The 21,028-nt window shown below is 45.3% G+C and overlaps 1 protein-coding gene across 2 annotated transcripts in view; it reads right to left on the minus strand.

The window, feature by feature from the left end:
• LOC126284429 (IQ motif and SEC7 domain-containing protein 2) overlaps positions 1-21,028 on the minus strand; it is a 106,973-nt gene that overhangs the window by 44,420 nt on the left and 41,525 nt on the right. For both annotated transcript variants that reach the window (XM_049983350.1, XM_049983348.1), the window contains exons 2-4: positions 13,305-13,652; positions 5,938-6,142; positions 2,027-2,685 (exon numbers count right to left, since the gene is read on the minus strand). In XM_049983350.1, the coding sequence (XP_049839307.1) occupies positions 2,027-2,685; positions 5,938-6,142; positions 13,305-13,652 (1,212 nt within the window). The remainder of the gene's footprint in view (positions 1-2,026; positions 2,686-5,937; positions 6,143-13,304; positions 13,653-21,028) is intronic.

The raw sequence follows: 21,028 nt of genomic DNA on the forward strand, positions 1-21,028 counted from the left end.
GAGGACAGAGAGAGAGGTGGAGGGTGGAATGAACAGAGAGTATTCCAATAAACACTGTCAAAAGGTTTGTGTAAGTCTACAAATGCTATCAAAGTAGGTTTGCCTTTTCTTAATCTAGCTTCTAAGATAAGCCGTAGGGCCAGTATTGCCTCATGTGTTCCAACATATCTACGCAATGCAAACTGAGCATCCCCGAGGTCGGCTTCTACCAATTTTTCCATTCGTCTGTAAAGTATTCGCGTTAGTATTTTGCAGATGGGACTTATTAAACTGATAGATCTGTAATTTTCGCATTTGTCAACACCTGGTTTGTTTGGGATTGGAATTATTATATTCTTCTTGAGGCCTGAGGATATTTCGCCTGTCTCATACATCTTGCTCACCAGACGGTAGAGTTTTGTCAGGACTGGCTCTCCCAAGGCTGTTAGTAGTTCTAATGGAATGTTGTCTACCCCGGGGGTTTTGTTTTGACTATTTGACAACATATTATGATGTAATAAGTGTCATACTCATCGGATCTTGTGGGACTCTTGTGGGACTCTCACAGTGAAAAGGCTGCAATTTTGACGACGACATGTACTCGTGTGATATAGTTTTATATTCTGACAGAATGTAACTTTGCAGTGTTACTTGAAAATGGCCATAAGGCCGAAATTGCAATAGTAACAATAAATATTTTGTACAGTCAACGGTGACTATGATGTCTTTTGAGAAGAGGAAGAGATGGGTCGAAAGACAGAGAAAGGAAAAATGACGACATGAACATGGATAGAGGGTTGCTTCAAATGGCTGTGAGCACTATAGGACTTAACTTCTGAGGTCATCAGTCCCCCAGAACTTATAACAAATTAAACCTTATTAACCTAAGGACATCACACACATCCATTCCCCGGAACAGCATTTGAACCTGCGACCGTAGCGGTCGTGCGGTTCCAGACTGAATCGCGTAGAACTGCTCGGCCACTTTGGCCTGCTGGGGAGAGGGGCTGGAGAAGATGGACAGAGAGAGGTGGGAGGAGAAGATAGAGGGAGATGGAGAGTGAGGAAAGAAGCACATGGGGTAGGTGCAGATGGACAAAGAGAGGGAGCAGGAGAAATTGGAGAGGGGCAGGAGGGAATGGACAGAGAGTGGGGGGTTGAAGAACTACACAAAGAGAGGGAATGAAGGCGGAAAGTGAAGGGTTTGCCTGGATATTCATTTATTCCATTCTTGCAGTCCATCTACTTCTCCCCCCTCCCCCTCTATCTCTCCATGATTAATGATGGAGAGAGGGGGGGGGAGAAGGAGAAGGACTGGGGAATGGAATAAATCAGGGGTTCCCAACAAACTTTTCTCGAGGACCCCACATCGAGTATGATTGGTAACTTGTCATATCACAGTGTGAAGTACCTAAAAAAGCCAAATTAAGAGCGTTTTTATCCGTTTTCTATTTTTGGTTCAAATGGCTCTGAGCACTATGGGACTTGACATCTGAGGTTATCAGTCCCCTAGATTTGAAACTACTTAAATATAACTAAGGACATCACACATATGCATGCCCAAGGCAGGATTCGAACTTGTAACCATAGCAGCAGCGCGGTTCCGGACTGAAGTCCCTAAAACTGCTCGACCGCCACGGTACTTAGAAAAAAACATTGACATATTCATCTTTGAGAAAATATTGGGCTTAAAACTGCTCCTGCAGGTAATGGGCAAAACAAAACGTCTGTTATCATAGGAAATGTATTTAATATATTTTTTTTATTCTAAAAGCATCTTGCGGACCCCTCTGGCATAGTTCGCGGACCCCTGGGAGTCTGCGGACCACCTGTTGGGAACGACTGGAATAAATGAATATCCAGGCAACGCCGCGTGCTCGGCTTGTATAAAATAAAATGAACAGCATCCCAGGAGCCACCTTACATAGATGCAGCCACTAGCCAACCGACGGCCACATTGGTTTCAGTATATGACGCCACGCGCTTCGTACGAAGACTACGGTGAGCTGCAGCGCGTGACGGAATGAGAACGAGAGCAGGAACTCACCCCTCCGCCGTTGACGAGCACATGCGGGGGCGGCGGCTGCACGGGCACCGGCACGGGGACGGGCAGGACGGCGGGCGGCGGCGCCAGCACGGGCCCCGCGCCCTTGTGCTTGGCCGCCTTCTTCTTGGCGTGCCGGCCCGGGTGCTCGACGGTGGCGTACTGCTGCATGAGGTACGCCTCGTGCGGGAAGTGCGCCGGCTGGAAGGAGGCGACGGGGCTCATGGGCCGAGCCGACGGCATGTACACGGGCTCCTCGACGGGCAGCACGACGGGCGGGGGCGCGTGGCGGCGGCGGCCGGTGCCCGGGGGGTGCGGCGCCGCCACCGGCGCCAGCAGCGGCACCGGCTGCAGCACCACCTTGCCGCCGCCCGCCTTCGCCTTGGCCTGCTTCGGCCGGCCGGGCAGCGTCGCCAGCACCAGCGGCGGGCCCGGCGGCGGCGGGCCCGCGGGCGCGTAGTGGTGCGGGTGCGGCTGGTGGTAGCCGTTGGCGTGCCGCAGCAGCGAGCCGCTCCCGTTGGCGAACCGGTGCTGGCTCTGGTGGTGGTGGTGGTGGTGGTGGTGGTGGTGGTGCGCGCCGCCGCTCATCGAGCTGTGCGGCCGCAGCAGCGATCCGCCCCCGCTCATGCCGTTCAGCAACATCAGGTTGTCCACGCTGCCACCTGTAAGTTCACAACCGGCGTATTACCGAATTCAGTTTCCGGCACAGAATCGCACAGGACACTTGCGACGGTCACACTAATAACTGATTACGCCCTTTAGCGCCTCTTTGCGACACTAAATAGCAAGGATTCGTTCCTCATCATAATGTTATTGTTGATTATACAACGTAAGCTTTCAAGGTCGGTCCCGAATTCACTTGAAACTTGGACTCATAGGCAATGTTCGATGTGGTGATGGCAGAAGAGCCAACACCGTGTTACAAGTAGAGGCCGAAATGCACGCGTTTTAGCTCACGCAAGCTGGCGTGAGGAGGGAAGGACTATACTGACGTGAAGTCTGGAACATGACAGAATTCGGAAAGCGGACGTAATTAGTCGATATTTAACTTTAATCCATTAATGATGAACGTCGCTCTTGACGGTACATGATTCACAATATTATCTCTTCAGAATACATTCTTGAAGATAGTAATTACAGTAACTGAATATGGCACCTCGCTGGGTCGTACCAAATGACGTAGCTGAAGGCTGTGCTAAACTGTCGTCTCTGTAAATGACAGTGAACCATCGCTAGCAAAGTCGGCTGTGCAACTGGGGCGAGTGCTAGGGAGTCTCTCTAGACTAGACTTGCCGTGTGGCGGCGCTCGGTCTGCAATCACTGACAGTGCCGACACGCGGGTCCGACGTATACTACCGGACCGCGGCCGATTTAAGAGGTACCACCTAGCAAGTGTGGTGTCTGGCGGTGACACCACATTCGACGTATAAGACTTACCCCTAGGGTTACATTTTCGACCGCGGGAGATATCTTCAGAGGTAAAGCGATCTCTGAAGATGTCTCCTGCAGTCGGAGATGAAACATTAGGAAAAAGTCTTATACGTCTAACACGGTGGTGTTAGGCCGCAAGTTTCAAGTGAAGATATGTTATCGTTGATTATTTCGGGGACGATTCACCTGAGCGTCGATGCTTTAAAAAAAAAAAAAAAAAAAAAAAAAAAAAAAAAAAAAAAAAAAAAAAAAAAAAAAAGCGCCGTAGGTCGCTGCCACATTCGAAACTTCCCATTGTGAAAGAAGGATGAAAATACCTGTTTTGCTTCAGGTACCAGCGTTCAAAGTTTCCGAGAGAATCACAGTCAGTGTTTCGCCCCTATTTAAACTGTAAATGTCGTATGACTAGGGCCTCACGTCGGGTAGAACGTTAGTGAGCCCCGAATAAAACCAAGGAGTCGGTAGAGTACAGGTTAACACCACAGCTTTAAATTCTTGCGAGCTATGTTCAAGTCCAGTCAGAGAGCGGAGAAAGTGAAAATCTAACGGTGCAAGATCAAGCAAATGAGGTGACTGCGGAATGACTTCCTATCCTAAATCCTGTAGACTGTTTTTTATCAGTCTACCAGAACGCGGGTGGCCATTTCAGTGTTGGGCAGTACCACCTCACATTGATTTCCTGGGCGCTGTTCTTGGATTGGGTCTGGAAGACGTATCAGTTGATGACAATAAGTGTCAGCAGTGGTGATTATACTGCAGGAGGGAAGCAATTCGTAGCACACCATGCCGCCGCTGTTCCACCAGATACTTGACACTACCTTTCGTAGGTGCGCTCAGGTCTTTGTACGGTGAGTTTCTGCTTTGTTCGAGCTCAGCCATTATTTAGTTTCTTTATCTTAGCATAAATCCACCATTTCTCGTTACCAGTAACGACAGTGGATAGGAATGGTCGGTGTTCTACACTAGCCGCTTGAGCGTGGTCACCTGCTAATTTTTGTGATTTTTGCTAAGAGCAATCGGTACCCGTACACCCGATCTTTGAACCTTCCCCATTGCATGCAGATGTCGCACAACGATGAAAAGATCACAGTTCACTGAATTTGCCATTTCTCGAGTACACTGGACCATTGTGGATTACGCGTTTGAAACATCTACATCAAGCCCTGAAGGTATTACTGAAAATGCTTACACATTAATGTCAAAAGACTCTCCTTAAAATGAGGAAACCATATCCTTGCAGTGCTCTGGCCAATGGCATTATCTCCACTCAGGGCGAAAATGTTTCTGACTGCCTCCGCAGCTGTCATCCCTCCACTGAACTCAAGCAGAAGAGTATGTCGGAAATGTTCCCATTTCTCCACTTGGCACTCCATTTACTAGCGTCCCCAGCTCCACTCACTATCTTCAAATGACATAATGACAATATGTAAACCCAAACAGCAACAGTGAACTACAAATAAAAATGGACAATTAATATATATACCCATAGCTGCCGGAATACCAACATGCAAAACAAAAACGCTCCGAATTTATGCACCAGCCTATATTACTAACGTGCCTCTTCTAACATTCTGCGTGGTGTCTGTTTGTTCTAAGTCGTGTCTCCCTACCACTTTCGAGCAACGACGCTCTGAGCGTGTTTTTTAGGGAATTGACTAGTTTGAACCTGGGACCTGTTGCTGGTAAGGAGACGTCAGGCCACACAGAAGAGTTCAGTGAGTCTATCGATGATATTATCAAATACTTAATGATTTCAGCGTCAGCTCCACTCACCTCGCCGTCTCGGTAGAAACTCTCTCGAACTTATCCTTACTACTGTTTACCGAAGTTGGTTTAAGAAAAAGGTATCTGGCTGTGTTTTCAACTGACCAATCCGCTTCTCAATGTTAACCTTAATCTCCGCTTACAAAAATTCTGCTTATCCAATGAGAAACGTTACACTTTTCATGGTAAGACAATGTTTTTAATGTTTGCTACGTAACAGAGTCACTTATAGTCTCACGCTAAAACTTGCAACTGGTGTGGCCCTTTTAGAATTATCATAAGTTCTTCTGGAGGGCTCTATCTTTTAACATGGGCTGGGGGATGGACCTCTTCGACGGATGGCCGACGATGTGGGTGCCCCATTGTCCCGCTCTTATCTTAGGCCCTACACGGCTCTGCTCTTGGCTTCTATACTCGTTTCTCCTCTCGGAACTGCGTCTGTTTCACGGTGGGAAGGTATGACATGCATTTCGACGTTCTTGTGTTAGTCTGTGGTATTCCATTTGCTCACTCGTTGATCGCATTACTTTGGTTAATTTAATGTCAGGATTTATTCGGAGCTATGTGACATATTGCCGGATTTGCTATCATTTCAGGGTTTTCATGGAAGGTGTTGGATTTGCCTGTCACCTTACACTCTGCATTAATGTACTGACACCGAGAATCTTTACTAGACTATTCTTACGATTACCGTAGCGTCATGTGGAGTTGTGACTTACCGAGCAGCTTCTTGCGGCGATTCCGCTCCTTGGTGTTGGCGGCGGCCTTCTTGCTGGCCTTCTCCTCTTTGGGCGTGGGCGGCGGGGGCGGCGCGTTGACCGGCGCGACCACCTGTCGCGGCCGCTGCGACCGCGAACTGCGCACCGTCGACGAACCACCGCCGTACACCTCCTCGCGCTCCAGCGTCCCGCTGCCCACCCACACCTGAAAAGCGTCCGTGGCCTTCAGCAACTACGTCTACCTGTACGTAGTCTCACCTGCCTTTCTAGTTTCGAGGTACAGGGGGCGGACAAAAATATGGTACAATCGAAAACACAAAACAAGTTCAAATGGTTCAAATGGCTCTGAGCACTATGAGACTCAACATCTTAGGTCATAAGTCCCCTAGAACTTTGAACTACTTAAACCTAACTAACCTAAGGACATCACAAACATCCATGCCCGAGGCAGGATTCGAACCTGCGACCGTAGCAGTCCCGCGGTTCCGGACTGCAGCGCCAGAACCGCACGGCCACCGCGGCCGGCACAAAACAAGTGATTTACTCTGTAGGAAAACGGTTGACATTCGTAACAGCTTGCATTCGTCTCAGAATGGTTAACTTGACGTCCTGGTTTACACCATTCTTCCTGCAAAATAACGGTAAGTTTAGGTAACGATGATGGGAGGTGTATAGCGACGCGCACCATGCTCTCCAAAGTAGACCACAAAGACTGAGTTCTGGTGATCATGGTGGCCAAGGCAGATGCAATCCTCGTTCTCACACAATCAGTCCTGGACCATGCGAGCTTTCTGAACAGGTGCCTCGTCGTCATGGAACAGAGCATCATCATCGGGGAACAAACGTTGTTCCATGGGATAGACCTTATCAGCCGAAATGATCCCGTAATTCTTGGCAGTAACGCAACCTTGAATAGTAAACATGGAGGCCGTGAAATGCCACTATACGGCTGCCCACATCACCACCGTACTCTTGCTATTTTTCACTTTAGGGACGTAAACTCGGTCAGAAGTTGAAAACAGGATGAAACAAGACTCGTCCTACCAAATGACTTTATTCCATTGCTTCATAGTAAAGGTTTTGCGGCTTCGATATCACGTCTTCCCGTGACGCGCATTTTATCGCTGTTCAGTGGTTTTGGAATAATAGCTCGCCCTGGAATTTCCAGCTTACGGAGCGGACTTCGGGTTGCTTTCGTGCTGACAGGATTGGCTATCGAGACATGCAGTTCACCAGTGACTTTCGTAACTGTTTAATTTTTCGTCACAATCCCCTTCATTTACCGTCCGTCACGATCACTTGAGATACACTTTCGCCCGCATTGTGTCTTAGAAGTTTTTCGCCTTCGCTGCATGTGGTATAATCCTTCGATATACTGTCTTTTTAAACACTAAACACTTCGACTACCTAGGATTCAAAAGCACCAACCGTACGAGGCTCTGACCTAATGCATTCACAACTAGACAGAACCCTGTTCTGAGCACAACTGACACTTGCAAAGTATTGAGCACATTTTCCCAGGTGTCAACTGTGGTGAAATATCACAGCGCAGCCTGCAGCCTTGCCTAACACGTGTATTTATTTTCAATGATGAACTTCCCACGAAATTTTCATATTTTTGTTTGTTCAACCCCTGTAACACTGTTGCCTCGAAAGACAGCACGGATTCAATCCTTCATGCCTGGGGTTTTAATAAGCACAGAATACAAGAAGCTAGTGACCGTCAGGAGACACGCAAATACCGTTTAGAATCATCACTAATGTTGATAAACACCTTCATTCAGCGAAGAAGAGCAGCCACAAATACCTCCTGGAACGCCATATATACATGAAATCACTCATTGATGATTAAACTCGTGTAGCATCCAAATTCACCTCTATGATTCAAACCTTGATCCAAACAGTCCCACAATTTTTCTGTAGTATTAAGGCTTAACAGCTTATTTAGTAAACACAGTCGTGATTGCAATGATCTGCGCATCACACGATCGGACCTGGTCCACACCAGTGATATCTACTGCCATTAAGTATGATGATGATCTTTGAGAAGATCGAAAAGGGTTTACGAAATAAGTGACACTATTAATAAAACGCTGTTTTCCTGGACGAATGTTCCAAAAAATTTTGAAGTACTAATGGGTCAGCTGAGGTGCGGCACAGTGACCTGTTGTCCATCAAACACGGTTCCAAAAAATTTTGAAGTACTAATGGGTCAGCTGAGGTGCGGCACAGTGACCTGTTGTCCATCAAACACGGCTGTTGTCTCGGAAGACGGGAGTGCCCACAACGCAGTCATGAAGACGTAGAAGCAAAGGTACATGGTTACCGAGAATGTTGGAAAACATCACAAAATCAACTACTGCCTGACTATACCTCATTTCAATTAGCCATCTGGGCACATAAATCATTAAAAAAAATCGCTACTTTTCGGACCATTTTACAGGTTTTCATTCAGTTGCCATCCAGTGTCTGTGTTGTTTGGTCCTCTGGTGGACGCACAGCATCATTTCTCGCTGTGATCAGTGTCTTGCTGCACTGGATACAGTTTGCTACACAGTATTCACTAGGAAACTGGTTGAGATGAGGTGCCATTCATTAATAATACACCTGCAACGTTTCAAAACTGTTTGTCATTCACGAGGCATGACCCTCGTCCGCCCCCCTGCCAGTTAGAATCTCTGTACAATAACTGTTCTTACGACGTGTTGCATGGCTGCGGTACATCGTCCATTGTAGACACGCTAGACAGTGGTCAGGGGCCCATATAAACACGACACCTTGTTTCCTATCCTATAGTTTCCACGTAGACTAACCGCGCTGACTCCACCAACCGACTGGCACATACACTCTGCTATGAAGTACTTCAGCTGTAGAAAGGACAAGACTGTCTGGTAGCAGTTCTACACAATCCAGAGTGCTACAAAGCGATCAATATTTTGTTTGGTAAACTTGTGAAATCAGTAACTAGATACTAACCATCAGAGTTAAGAGGCCTAAATTATGCGACGGACGTCTTCAATCAAATGCTGAAAGCATTTTGTTTGTTGTTGTATTCAGCTCGTAGATCGGTTTGATGCAGTTCTCCTTGTGCAAATATCTTCATCTCTGCATCCTTCATCCATTTAAACTTGCTTACTCTAGTCCTGTGTTCTACTCCCTGTACGACATTTACCTCCATCACTTTGTATTAACAAATTGACCATTCTTTCGTACCTCAGAATATGTCCTAAACCATCTTTTAGTGACATTGTGCCACAAATTCTTTTTCCTAATTTCAGTCAGTACTTCCTTATTAGTCACCAAATATACCCATTTAATTTTCGGTATTCTGCTACAGCACCAAATTTCAAAAGCTTCCTTTCTCTTTTTGTCTCAACTGTCTATTGCCCACAATTCACTTCTGTACAAGGCTACATTTCATACAGAAATCTTCAGAAAATTCCTCACAGTTAAATTTATATTCGATGTTAGTAAATTTCTCTTTGTCAGTAACGCATTTCACGCTATTGCCAATCCGCATTTTATGTACTCTCCTTCGGTCATTGTTTTATTTTGCTGACCAAATAACACTCATCGACTACTTTTTCTGTCACATCACCTAATGTAACTCTCTCGGCATAGCTTGATTTAATTCGACTACATTCCAGTACCTTGTTTGACGTGCAACTTCTAACTTCCTTTCAAGGCACATCTATTCCGTTCAACGTTCCTTCCGAGTCCTTCGCTGCCTCTGGTACAATTAGAATGTCATTAGCAAATCTCTACGTTTTTACTGTTTCTCAACTTTACTTCCTTGTAAATGTGCCCTTGGTTTCCTTCATAACTTCCTTACTGCACAGACTGCGTAAATCGAGTCTGGGCTACAACCGTGTCTCACTTTCTTCTCAACTACCGCTACTGTTTCATGTCCTTCTAATCTCATAAGAGGGCATTGCTTCTCAAGGACTGATTGGTCGTGAAATTACAACGACAGGGAAAAATCCGATGATGCTTTGCTCAGTGTTTTGTACAGGGTCTCTAGTTGTCTCTAGTTGTACAGGGTCTCTAGAATAACAGTGACTCCCGTCTAGTGCTGTCATTCGATTTCTTCACGCGGAGGGATTACACCTGATTCATGCAGCCCACACAACGTAACAGTCATGTGTGACAGCAAAGTGACACAACAGGACAGGCACTTCGAAGCAGGACGTACTGAAGTTCTTTATGCAGGTGGTTTTCAGCCGAAGACGTTGTTCAGCGAGTGGATCTGGTGATTGTAGAAAACCATCTACAAAGGGCAATTCAGAACCAGTAGTGAAGAGGAATTTTGTCATCGGGTATTGTTGTTCTTCGTGAAAATGTTCGGTCGCACGTTGCAGCTGCAGCAAAGACGTTCCTGCAGCGTCTACAACGTGATAATGAACGGGGGGGGGGGGGGGGGGGGGGAGGGAAGGGGGAGGCGCGCGAACCGTGAAACCGTGACAAGAAGTCTTAGACGGCACGGCTACCACGCTCGGCCTAGGTGATGAAGCAGTTTTGATTTTCAATGCAGTTTCCATTTCGACTCCTAACTGCACTCTTGTTTCCGTGTAAGTGGTAGATAACTCGTCGCTCCCCGTATTTTATCATTACTACAATCAGAATTTCAAAAAGTGTAGTCCATTCAACAGTGCTAAAAGTTCGGTGAAAGTATATTGAAGGAAAAAGAAGAGAATAATTTGAAATTTTTGTGTTGATCTTCAAGAGCTATAAAGATAAAGTAAAGCAAGAAGTACGAGGGACGCTGAATATGAAATCAACAATTTTTTTTCTTGGTCTCTTTCGGTTGATAAAATGCTGACTTTGTTATGCAGCTTCGTGGAATACTCCCGCTTGAGCCCCGATGGTTTCATAAGCTTCCAATATCTGGAGGCGCTATACGTAGCCTTCAAAATGACGTCTGTAACGGACGTGCGTTCAAAGCAAAGAACTGTCATTGACTTTCTTTTGCCGTAAAATCACAGCATTGTAGCTATTCATAGGCGCTTATAGAATGTCTACGGAGACATGGCAGTGAACAAAAACACGGCGAGTCTTTGGGAGAGGCGATTTCATTATCGAAAAAAGACCGCAAAAACCTGTCCGACCTCCCGCGCCCCGTCCGGCCGCACACAGCTGTGACTCCTACAACGCTAGAAAGTACAACATTCGCATTCGAGGTGATCGCTTCTGAACTGGACCCCCTATGTTGGTAATGCTGACACACAAGCTGCAGTACTCAAAGGTGCGTTCTTCCCCATCCATCCTACAGTACGGATCTCGCTCCTTCCGACTTCCATTTGTTCGCCCCAGTGAAAGACACACTCCGCGGGAAGTGGACGATGGAGAGTTTATTGACGCAGCGAGACGTTGGCTCCGACGTCGAACAACAGAGTGGTACCACTCAGTAAATTGGCCTAAGGCGGTCGCATTGAACGGAGATTATGTTCAAAAATAGAGTTTCGTAGCCAAAAGAGCGAGGAACAATATGGCGTAATTCTGAAAACCGACATGCTTTCAGGAAAAAAAGTGCTGCATTATGAGCCGTGGTAAAAATTCTTGTTTTCAAGAGCGCGCCGCAGCGCATAGTGTGAAGCAGTCCCCCTCCGTTTCTGGCGGTAGCGCCGCTGTGGCAATCGCAGCTTTGGTGTCTCCCTCTGGTGGGAAAGGCGAAAGGTTGCCTGTTCACGTGCATTTAAGGGGCGCTATGAGCTCGCCAGTTGATCAGTCAGGGTGATCCTGGAGTCAGTCTGGGGTCAGTCTCTCGTCCCCGGCTTGCTAGTCTGTCTCTCGTCCGAATTTGTGGCGCAGTGAGAGCACTCAGCGAGTGGTCGCCCGGTCGGGGCTTAGTTCGTGCATCAGAGTCTGTGCGTTAGACCGCCAGTCTGCTCGAGTTGCTCACGCAACGGTCATTGGCTGTTGGATCGATCGGTTGGTCAGTCGCCCACTGAGACACAAGATGACTACGGTCATTGGCTGTTGGATCGATCGGTTGGTCAGTCACCCACTGAGACACAAGATGACTACGGTCATTGGCTGTTGGATCGATCGGTTGGTCAGTCGCCCACTGAGACACAAGATGACTTGTCCGCCTTCAGCGTCGGCGCATGTGACGTCGCCACGTGAGTCCAGTAGGCCGCGCCGTATAGCGAGGGGTAGTGGCTTCGCAGCCGACACGAGAGCAACAGGAGTCGACCCACGAGATCGGTCTGGCCGGTGCGAGCTGCAACGCCGGGAGATCGCCGCGCCTTCCTGCGTCCGTTGAAGCGGCTGGCAGCGGACGGTTCGGGTGAGCGTTTTGGGGGTGCTGCGCCACGTCTTCGCCAGAAATCGCAGTTTATTAGAAGTTAAGTGATTCGTGATATGTTGTTTCATATACTTGTTAAATTCTAGTTGTTTTCTTGGTGAGGTCACCAGCCGTTTTGTTTTGGGGTCGTCCCACCATTCTTCTCCGTTTCCCCACCCACGGGAAGGTGGTTATTTATGAATTGGGTGGTCCGTCTTCCCTTGTGGAGTAGGGACGGGTTGTTCGGTAATCTCCCTATCAATCTGCCGTACGTTAATAGTTGCCTCTGTCATGTTTGTCGGATTCGGCGTGTAAAGAATTTATTGCTTCAAGTGTAACAGCCTAATTCCTGAAATATATTTTTATCTTGCCTATCATCTTGAGAGGCGGTTAGTGTGTACTGTATAGTATGTTTGGCCAACCTCGTATAATTCTATGTAAGATTGCATTTCATGAGCTTTTATTTGAATGGTTATTTTAGAATATAAAATAGCCACCCTTCCATTGTAAGACTTTTCTTAGAAGTCAAAACCAAGTTGCACCCTCGGTGGCAAGTTAATCTTTTAATTTTAGTGTTCTGTACCATTTCCATCCCTCCTACGGGGTGCATAGTTTCTCTGCTTGTGTGAATTGTTAAAACTTTTACTTTAAGGTAATCTGGTGTGTTGCAGATTTTCACCTGTGTAGTTTTTCAGAGGTTTGTTGTGAGCGGTCGTGACTACGGCCAAGGAGCGGCAGGGTTCTTAGCCAGAAAGCTCATAATGTCAAAAACTTGATATTTAGAGGGTGCTTTCTGCTTATAATTTTTAATCTGTTACTTAAAAAAAAAAGCTTTTGGGAATAAAATTCACATTTGTTAAAAGCAATTTCATTTTGATTTCATCAGTTACTCCCTGGCAACAACTTCCACATAGTGTGATTAAGTGTGTTAATGTTCTTGGTGAATCGCTAGTAAATAAAATAAATTCTTAAGAAAAAGTTTTGAAAGTAAGTTCACGGTTCACATTACTTATCGCAAGTCCCTCGTAAACACTTTTCTTATCAGCGTGTAACCCATATGTAACAGAGATTAGGGGTGACGCACCTTGTGGTTCTCGTCGCCGTTGTAGATGCTGACGTCATCGGTGGCCCCGGAGAGCGCGCTGGCGGCGGAGGCGTTGGAGGTGAGCGTGCCGCCCGCCCCCGCGCTTGAGTGGTGGTTCAGAGACAGGGTGCTGCGTCGCCACGAGTCGCTGTTGCCGGCGCCGCCCCCGCCGCCCCCAGGACCAGAGTCTCCGCCCTGAGTGGAGCGCAGCGTGCCGTACGCGCTGCCGCCGCCGGACCCGTCGATGTGCCGCGCGTACGACGAGTCGGCGTAAGCGTGGAAGCAGCACCGTACCAGCGCGTTCGCCGCCATCTCGCGCTTGCAGATGAACGCATGGCACTCCAGCACCTGTGGGCCGAACCAAGAGGACGTGCAAATAAGAGTCGCTGCTATCGTACCATTCCGAGGTCACTCATACCTTAAAAAAAAATAATCGAAGACGCACATAACTTGCCTTAACAGTTAGCAAGAACAAGGGAGATAGACAAAGATATGCGCTGTCTCCGCCTCTTTTAAACATCTACATAAATGACGTGCACAGTACTTGAAACAAAATATCACATACGGCTTAAACATCAACAGATACACTACTGGCCATTAAAATTGCTACACCAAGAAGAAATGCAGACGATAAACGGGTATTCATTGGACAAATACATTATACTACAACTGACATGTGATTACATTTTCACGCAATTTGGGTGCATAGATCCTGAGAAATCAGTACCCAGAACAATCACCTCTGGCCGTAATAACGGCCTTGATACGCCTGGGCATTGAGTCAGAGCTTGGATGGCGTGTACATGTACAACTGCCCATGCAGCTTCAACACGATACCACAGTTCATCAAGAGTAGTGACTGGCGTATTGCGACGAGCCAGTTGCTCGGTCACAATTGACCAGACGTTTTCAATTGGTGAGAGATCTGGAGAATGTGCTGGTCAGGGCAGCAGAGGAACATTTTCTGTATCCAGATAGGCCCGTGCAGGACCTGCAACATGCGGTCGCGCATTATCTTGCTGAAATGTAGGGTTTCGCAGGGATCGAGTGAAGGGTGGAGCCACAGGTCGTAACACATCTGAAATGTAACGTCCACTGTTCAAAGCGCCGTCAATGTGAATAAAAGGTGACCGAGACGTATAACCAATGGCATCCCATACCATCGAGCCGGGTGACACGCCAGTATGGCGGTGACGAATACACGCTTCCAATGTGCGTTCACCGCGATGTCGCCAAATACGGATGCGACCATCATGATGCTGCAAACAGAACTTGCATTCATCCGAAAAACTGACGTTTTGCCATTCGTGCACCCAGGTTCGTCGCTGAGTACACAATCGCAGGCGCTCCTGTCTGTGATGCAGCGTCAAGGGTAACCGCAGCCATGGTCTCCGAGCTGATAGTCCATGCTGCTACAAACATCGTCGAACTGTTCGAACAGACGGTTGCTGTCTTGCAAAAATCCCCATCTGTTGACTCAGGGATCGAGACGTGGCTTCACGATCTGTTACAGCCATGTGGATGAGATGCCTGTCATCTCGACTGCTAGTGATACGAGGCCGTTGGGATCCAGCACGGCGGTCCGTATTACCCTCCTGAACCACCGATTCCACATTCTTCTGACAGTCATTGGATCTCGATCAATGCGAGCAGCAATGTCGCGATACGATGAACCGCAATCTCGATAGGCTACAATCCGACCTTTATCAAAGTCAGAAACGTGATGGTACGCATTTCTCTTCCTTACACGAGGCATCACAACAACATTTCACCAGGCAACGCTAGTCAACTGCTGTTTGTGTATGAGAAATCGGTTGGAAACTTTCCTCACGTCCGCACGATGTAGGTGTCGCCACCGGCTCCAACCTTGTGTGAGTGCTCTGAAAAGCTGATCAATTGCATATCACAGCATCTTCTTCCTGTCGGTTAAATTTCGCGTCTGTAGCACGTCATCTTCGTGGTGTAGCAATTTTAATGGCCAGTAGTGTAGACATGGCTTCAATACTCTTACACGCAAATGATCAATCATGTTCCAAAATCTTTGAGAAGCTGATGTATTCTAGAATAGTGTTTCACTTTAGAAACATTAATTTCCTCATAAACTCACAGTTTCGTTTTCAGTAGAGTTGCTCTACTATGAATGTCATTTACCAGTTAACCAAATTTTACGAGCATTACATAGTAAAATAGCGCCTGTCAACATTTCCTGCGATATATAGAAGGCATTTGACTGTGTGAATCACAATATTCTCCAAAATAAATTGAAGTTTTATGAGACTGATGGTACAGCCAAGACAACGTCACATCTACCCAAAAGAATGGAGAAAGCTGTACGTAGTATTTCAACCAATATAGTCTGGTGAGGTGATTCTGAATGGAGAGAATTCACGAATGGGAGTCCTCAACGCTCAGTCAGATCCACTATTGTTTCATGTAAACGATCTTCCGTCTAATAACATGCATATTCAGTTCCTTTTTCAGGTACACTAAATTGTAATCAATTCAAGTATACGTACAGAAACAGAAGAAATTGTAAAGAATGTTCTTAAAAGTATCATTGATTCGTTTCTTGCGAATGGTCTCATCCTCTATTTTGAAAAGACGCATCATATTCAGTTCTGCAAATCTAGGGGTACTAGATGTTAAGTGTAACACATGGTGATGAGATAATAAATACCGTGGAAGCTTCGAAATTATTAGTTGCCCATATTGATGATAATTGAAACTGGAAAAACTCGTTTTGGAACTCCTATAACAACATAGTTCAACCACATTTGCACCTAGAATTATAGTAAATCTTGGGGAGTGACACATCAGTAAGCTGATATATTTTGCGAATTTACAGTTATGTCGTATGGGATAGTATTCTGGGGTAACTCATATTTAAGAAAGAATGCCTTCGTTGCTAAAATAACGTACTGTAAGAATAATATGTGGTGCTGCGCAACGATCATCTTGTAGACATCTGTTTAAAAGATTTGGACATTGTGACTACTGCTTCACAGTATATTTATTCCATCACAAAATGTGTTGTAAATGATCCACTACAGTCCAAAAGTAAAAATGATATACATAATTACAGTAACAGAAGGAAAAGTGACATTCATTATTCCACGCTACGCTTGTCTTTAGCACTAAAAGGGATGCACAGTTCTGCAACAAAAATCTTTGATAATTTACTTAGTGGTGTAAACCAACTGACAAGCAGCAAAGTAAAATTTGAAGACGAATGGTTCAAATGGCTCTGAGCACTATGGGACTTAACATCTGAGGTCATCACTTCTCTAGAACTTAGAACTACTTAAACCTAACTAACCTAAGGACATGACACACGTCCATGTCCGAGACAGGATTCGACCCTGCGACCATAGCGGACGCGCGGTTCCAGACTGAAGCGCCTAGAACCACTCGGCCACACCGGCTGGCGTTTTGAAGACGAACTGGAAAGGTTTCTCCTTGGCACCTCCTTCTGTTCCGTGGAATAAGTTCTGTTATTGTAATCTGTATAGATGGGGTCAGTCATTAGTAACTCACACATGTATATTAAAACAAAAATATTTATCAATATTCAGCATGTGGCCATGTCTACAAATTAATTTGCGATGTGGATGGAAAGCGACTCATTCCACATCATTACGATTTACCGTGCAAAATGGTCATTAGTTTATGAATATAACTAACTAATAATTCACGAAAATGAAGATAATCAATCAGACGTTGATCATCTTATTTTGTTGGCTTCTAAATATAACATGAACGCCTCCACTAATGAAACAGAAGTTATTGCATTCAAGAGAAAATCTCCTGTAAGATAAAATTGTAGTTAATTCTGTATGGATCTGAAAGGTTCCCATACAATAGAATACGAGCGGTATCTAAGCTGCGGAAATGAATTTCTAAGCAGCGCTAAAGGGTGTACCAAAGAAGATCCCTTCAGAAATGGAGACATCAGGAATGAAGTAAAAGCTGATTCAGTGCATAGGAAAATAGATCTATACAGTGGGAACATCTAGACAGAATCTTTGAAGGTAGACTTTCAGCACAAATTCTTGGTTACAAAGCTAGAGGGCATGTCCACGGATGAGATAGCCGGACCTTGTTGATCGAGGCTGGTGAAATCGCATAAATCATGAAGGGAGCAGAAGAGGGTAAAGAGGGAAACACAGTTTTAATTGAAGCAGAACATTCCCGTGGTCTTTAGTGTGCTGAATTCTAAGGACAAAAAAAGCGTATTTCACGCTATCTCTGTCTCTCTGCAATCAACACTTAATAATGGACTTTAGCGAGCTTAATGACATATTCAGTCAACTCTCGATTTGCGAAACTTAAGGCACCTAGCAAGTTCGATTTAACGGAAGATTGACTGAGCATTGTGGAATCTCAAAACAGTCGAAATGGAACTGAAAATATGGTACTGTAGTTTCAATAACATTCGTATTCTATTTCAAAGGGAAGTAGAAAGAAACAATTAGATTTCAAAATAAAAAATCTTACTTTTTTAGCGCTTAATATTTTTTTATTTATTTTAACATTTCAAACCAAGGAAACACGTAAATTTCCTAGAGTACATAGGAAAACATCAGTTTCATTCATTTTTCCGTGCTGAACAAACTGTGTGATTCTGGGGAAATAGTTCACGGCTGAACTGCTCGACGTCTGTATCAATGTCCAACGGGCACAATACCGGACCGCTGAAGAAACAACAGATTTCAGTTGTTTATTACGGACAAATTAAAAAAGATAGAAACACGTTGCGCGAATCACTGGATAAAGGAAGGCTCGAGGTTTTAACACAGCTGCGCCGTTGTTTCTTTGTAGCAACATGGCGAGTACACCACAAAGAAAATCGTTCTTTATGTTGAAATTTGCACAAAGTCAGCCCATTGTTGAAGCGCAACGTGCATTCCGCCGTCTGTTGCGCAAGAATCCGCCTCTGCACCATCAGATTTATGGCTGGCATAAAAAGGTTTTGGAAGCGGCATGTATACGCAAAGGGAACAGCACAGGTCTGGCACGCACGTCTCATGAGAATTCTGAGCGACTTCGAGATTCGTTCACATGGAGTCCTCGGACATCCACAAGAAGGGCTGGCGAGAAACTTCAGATTCCTCAAACAACGGTGTGGCGTGTTCTGAAATGGTGCTTGCATATGAAGCCTTGCAAGTAGCAGCTACTGTAGCAATAGCGTCCCAGCGACCATAACAGAAGGTACTAATTTTGCATTTCAGTTCTCCAGGATATTACAGACGACAATTTTTCCCAACAACTCATCTTTTCGGACGAATCGCCATTTCATGTGTCTTGTAAAATAAACTGCCATTAATGTAAAAGGTTGGGGGTCACAAAATCCTGGTCGAACATGAAAGGGAATCACCGAAACTGAATGTTTTTGTGCCGTTTCTGTTGACAAAGTTTATGGCCCTTCCTTTCTTGGGGGGGCGGGGGGGAAACTGTGGCACAAATGTCGGACGTGGAGCCTTAGCGTCAAGAAGATTCCAGTAATTTCATTTTTATGCGTGACGGCGCCCCGCTACACTTCCACCTTGAGGTGCGGCGTTGTGCTATCAATACCATATGTTGGATTTGGACAGTTGGACAACAAGAACTTATCCATTGCTTTTGGCCTCCTAGGTCACCAGAGCTCACACTTTGCGATTTTTTAAATGTGGGATACATAAAAGACTGTGTTGGTCCCACCTGTATCAGCTACTCGTCAAGGGCTGGGAAATCGAGAGTTGTTGAAGCTATCAATTCAATAAATAGCACCTTGTTGATCCGAGTGTGTATTTGTCGATATGGATGTAAATTTAGTTTTTACTTACTGTGACAGTATAGGCGGTTTTTTTCGGATCTATCTGCCTGCCGCCTATACTGTCACAGTAAGTAAAAACTAAATTTACATCGATATCGACAGATAAACTATGTGTTGTTGTTGTCTTCAGTCCTGAGACTGGTTTGATGCAGCTCTCGATGCTACTCTATCCTGTGCAAGCTGCTTCATCTCCCAGTACCTACTGCAACCTACATCCTTCTGAATCTGCTTAGTGTACTCATCTCTCGGTCTCCCTCTACGATTTTTACCCTCCACGCTGCCCTCCAATGCTAAATTTGTGATCCCTTGATGCCTCAAAACATGTCCTACCAACCGATCCCTTCTTCTAGTCAAGTTGTGCCACAAACTTCTCTTCTCCCCAATCCTATTCAATACCTCCTCATTAGTTACGTGATCTATCCACCTTATCTTCAGTATTCTTCTGTAGCACCACATTTCGAAAGCTTCTATTCTCTTCTTGTCCAAACTAGTTATCGTCCATGTTTCACTTCCATACATGGCTACACTCCAAACAAATACTTTCAGAAACGACTTCCTGATACATAAATCTATATTCGATGTTAACAAATTTCTCTTCTTCAGAAACGCTTTCCTTGCCATTGCCAGTCTACATTTTATATCCTCTCTACTTCGACCATCATCAGTTATTTTACTTCCTAAATAGCAAAACTCCTTTACTACTTTAAGTGTCTCATTTCCTAATCTAATTCCCTCAGCATCACCCGATTTAATTTGACTACATTCCATTATCCTCGTTTTGCTTTTGTTAATGTTCATCTTATATCCTCCTTTCAACACACTGTCCATTCCGTTCAGCTGCTCTTCCAAGTCCTTTGCCGTCTCTGACAGAATTACAATGTCATCGGCGAACCTCAAAGTTTTTACTTCGTCTCCATGAATTTTTATACCTACTCCAAATTTTTCTTTTGTTTCCTTTACTGCTTGCTCAATATACAGATTGAATAACATCGGGGAGAGGCTACAACCCTGTCTCACTCCTTTCCCAACCACTGCTTCCCTTTCATGCCCCTCGACTCTTATTACTGCCATCTGGTTTCTGTACAAATTATAAATAGCCTTTCGCTCCCTGTATTTTACCCCTGCCACCTTTAGAATTTGAAAAAGAGTATTCCAGTCAATATTGTCAAAAGCTTTCTCTAATTCTACAAATGCTAGAAACGTAGGTTTGCCTTTTCTTAATCTTTCTTCTAAGATAAGTCGTAAGGTCAGTATTGCCTCACGTGTTCCAACATTTCGACGGAATCCAAACTGATCCTCCCCGAGGTCTGCATCTACCAGTTTTTCCATTCGTCTGTAAAGAATTCGCGTTAGTATTTTGCAGCCGTGGCTTATTAAACTGATAGTTCGGTAATTTTCACATCTGTCAGCACGTACTTTCTTTGGGATTGGAATTATTATATTCTTCTTGAAGTCTGAGGGTATTTCGCCTGTCTCATACATCTTGCTCACCAGCTGGTAGAGTTTTGTCATGACTGGCTCTCCCAAGGCCGTCAGTAGTTCTAATGGAATGTTGTCTACTCCGGGGGCCTTGTTTCGACTCAGGTCTTTCAGTGCTCTGTCAAACTCTTCACGCAATATCGTATCACCCATTTCGTCTTCATCTACATCCTCTTCCATTTCCATAATATTGTCCTCAAGTACATCACCCTTGTATAAACCTTCTATATACTCCTTCCACCTTTCTGCCTTCCCTTCTTTGCTTAGAACTGGGCTGCCATCTGAGCTCTTGATATTCATACACGTGGTTCTCTTCTCTCCAAAGGTCTCTTTAATTTTCCTGTAGGCAGTATCTATCTTACCCTTAGTGAGATAAGCTTCTACATCCTTACATTTGTCCTCTAGCCATCCCTGTTTAGCCATTTTGCACTTC

The sequence above is a fragment of the Schistocerca gregaria genome, chromosome 8, assembly GCF_023897955.1.
Source record: "Schistocerca gregaria isolate iqSchGreg1 chromosome 8, iqSchGreg1.2, whole genome shotgun sequence".
Lineage (NCBI taxonomy): Eukaryota > Metazoa > Arthropoda > Insecta > Orthoptera > Acrididae > Schistocerca > Schistocerca gregaria.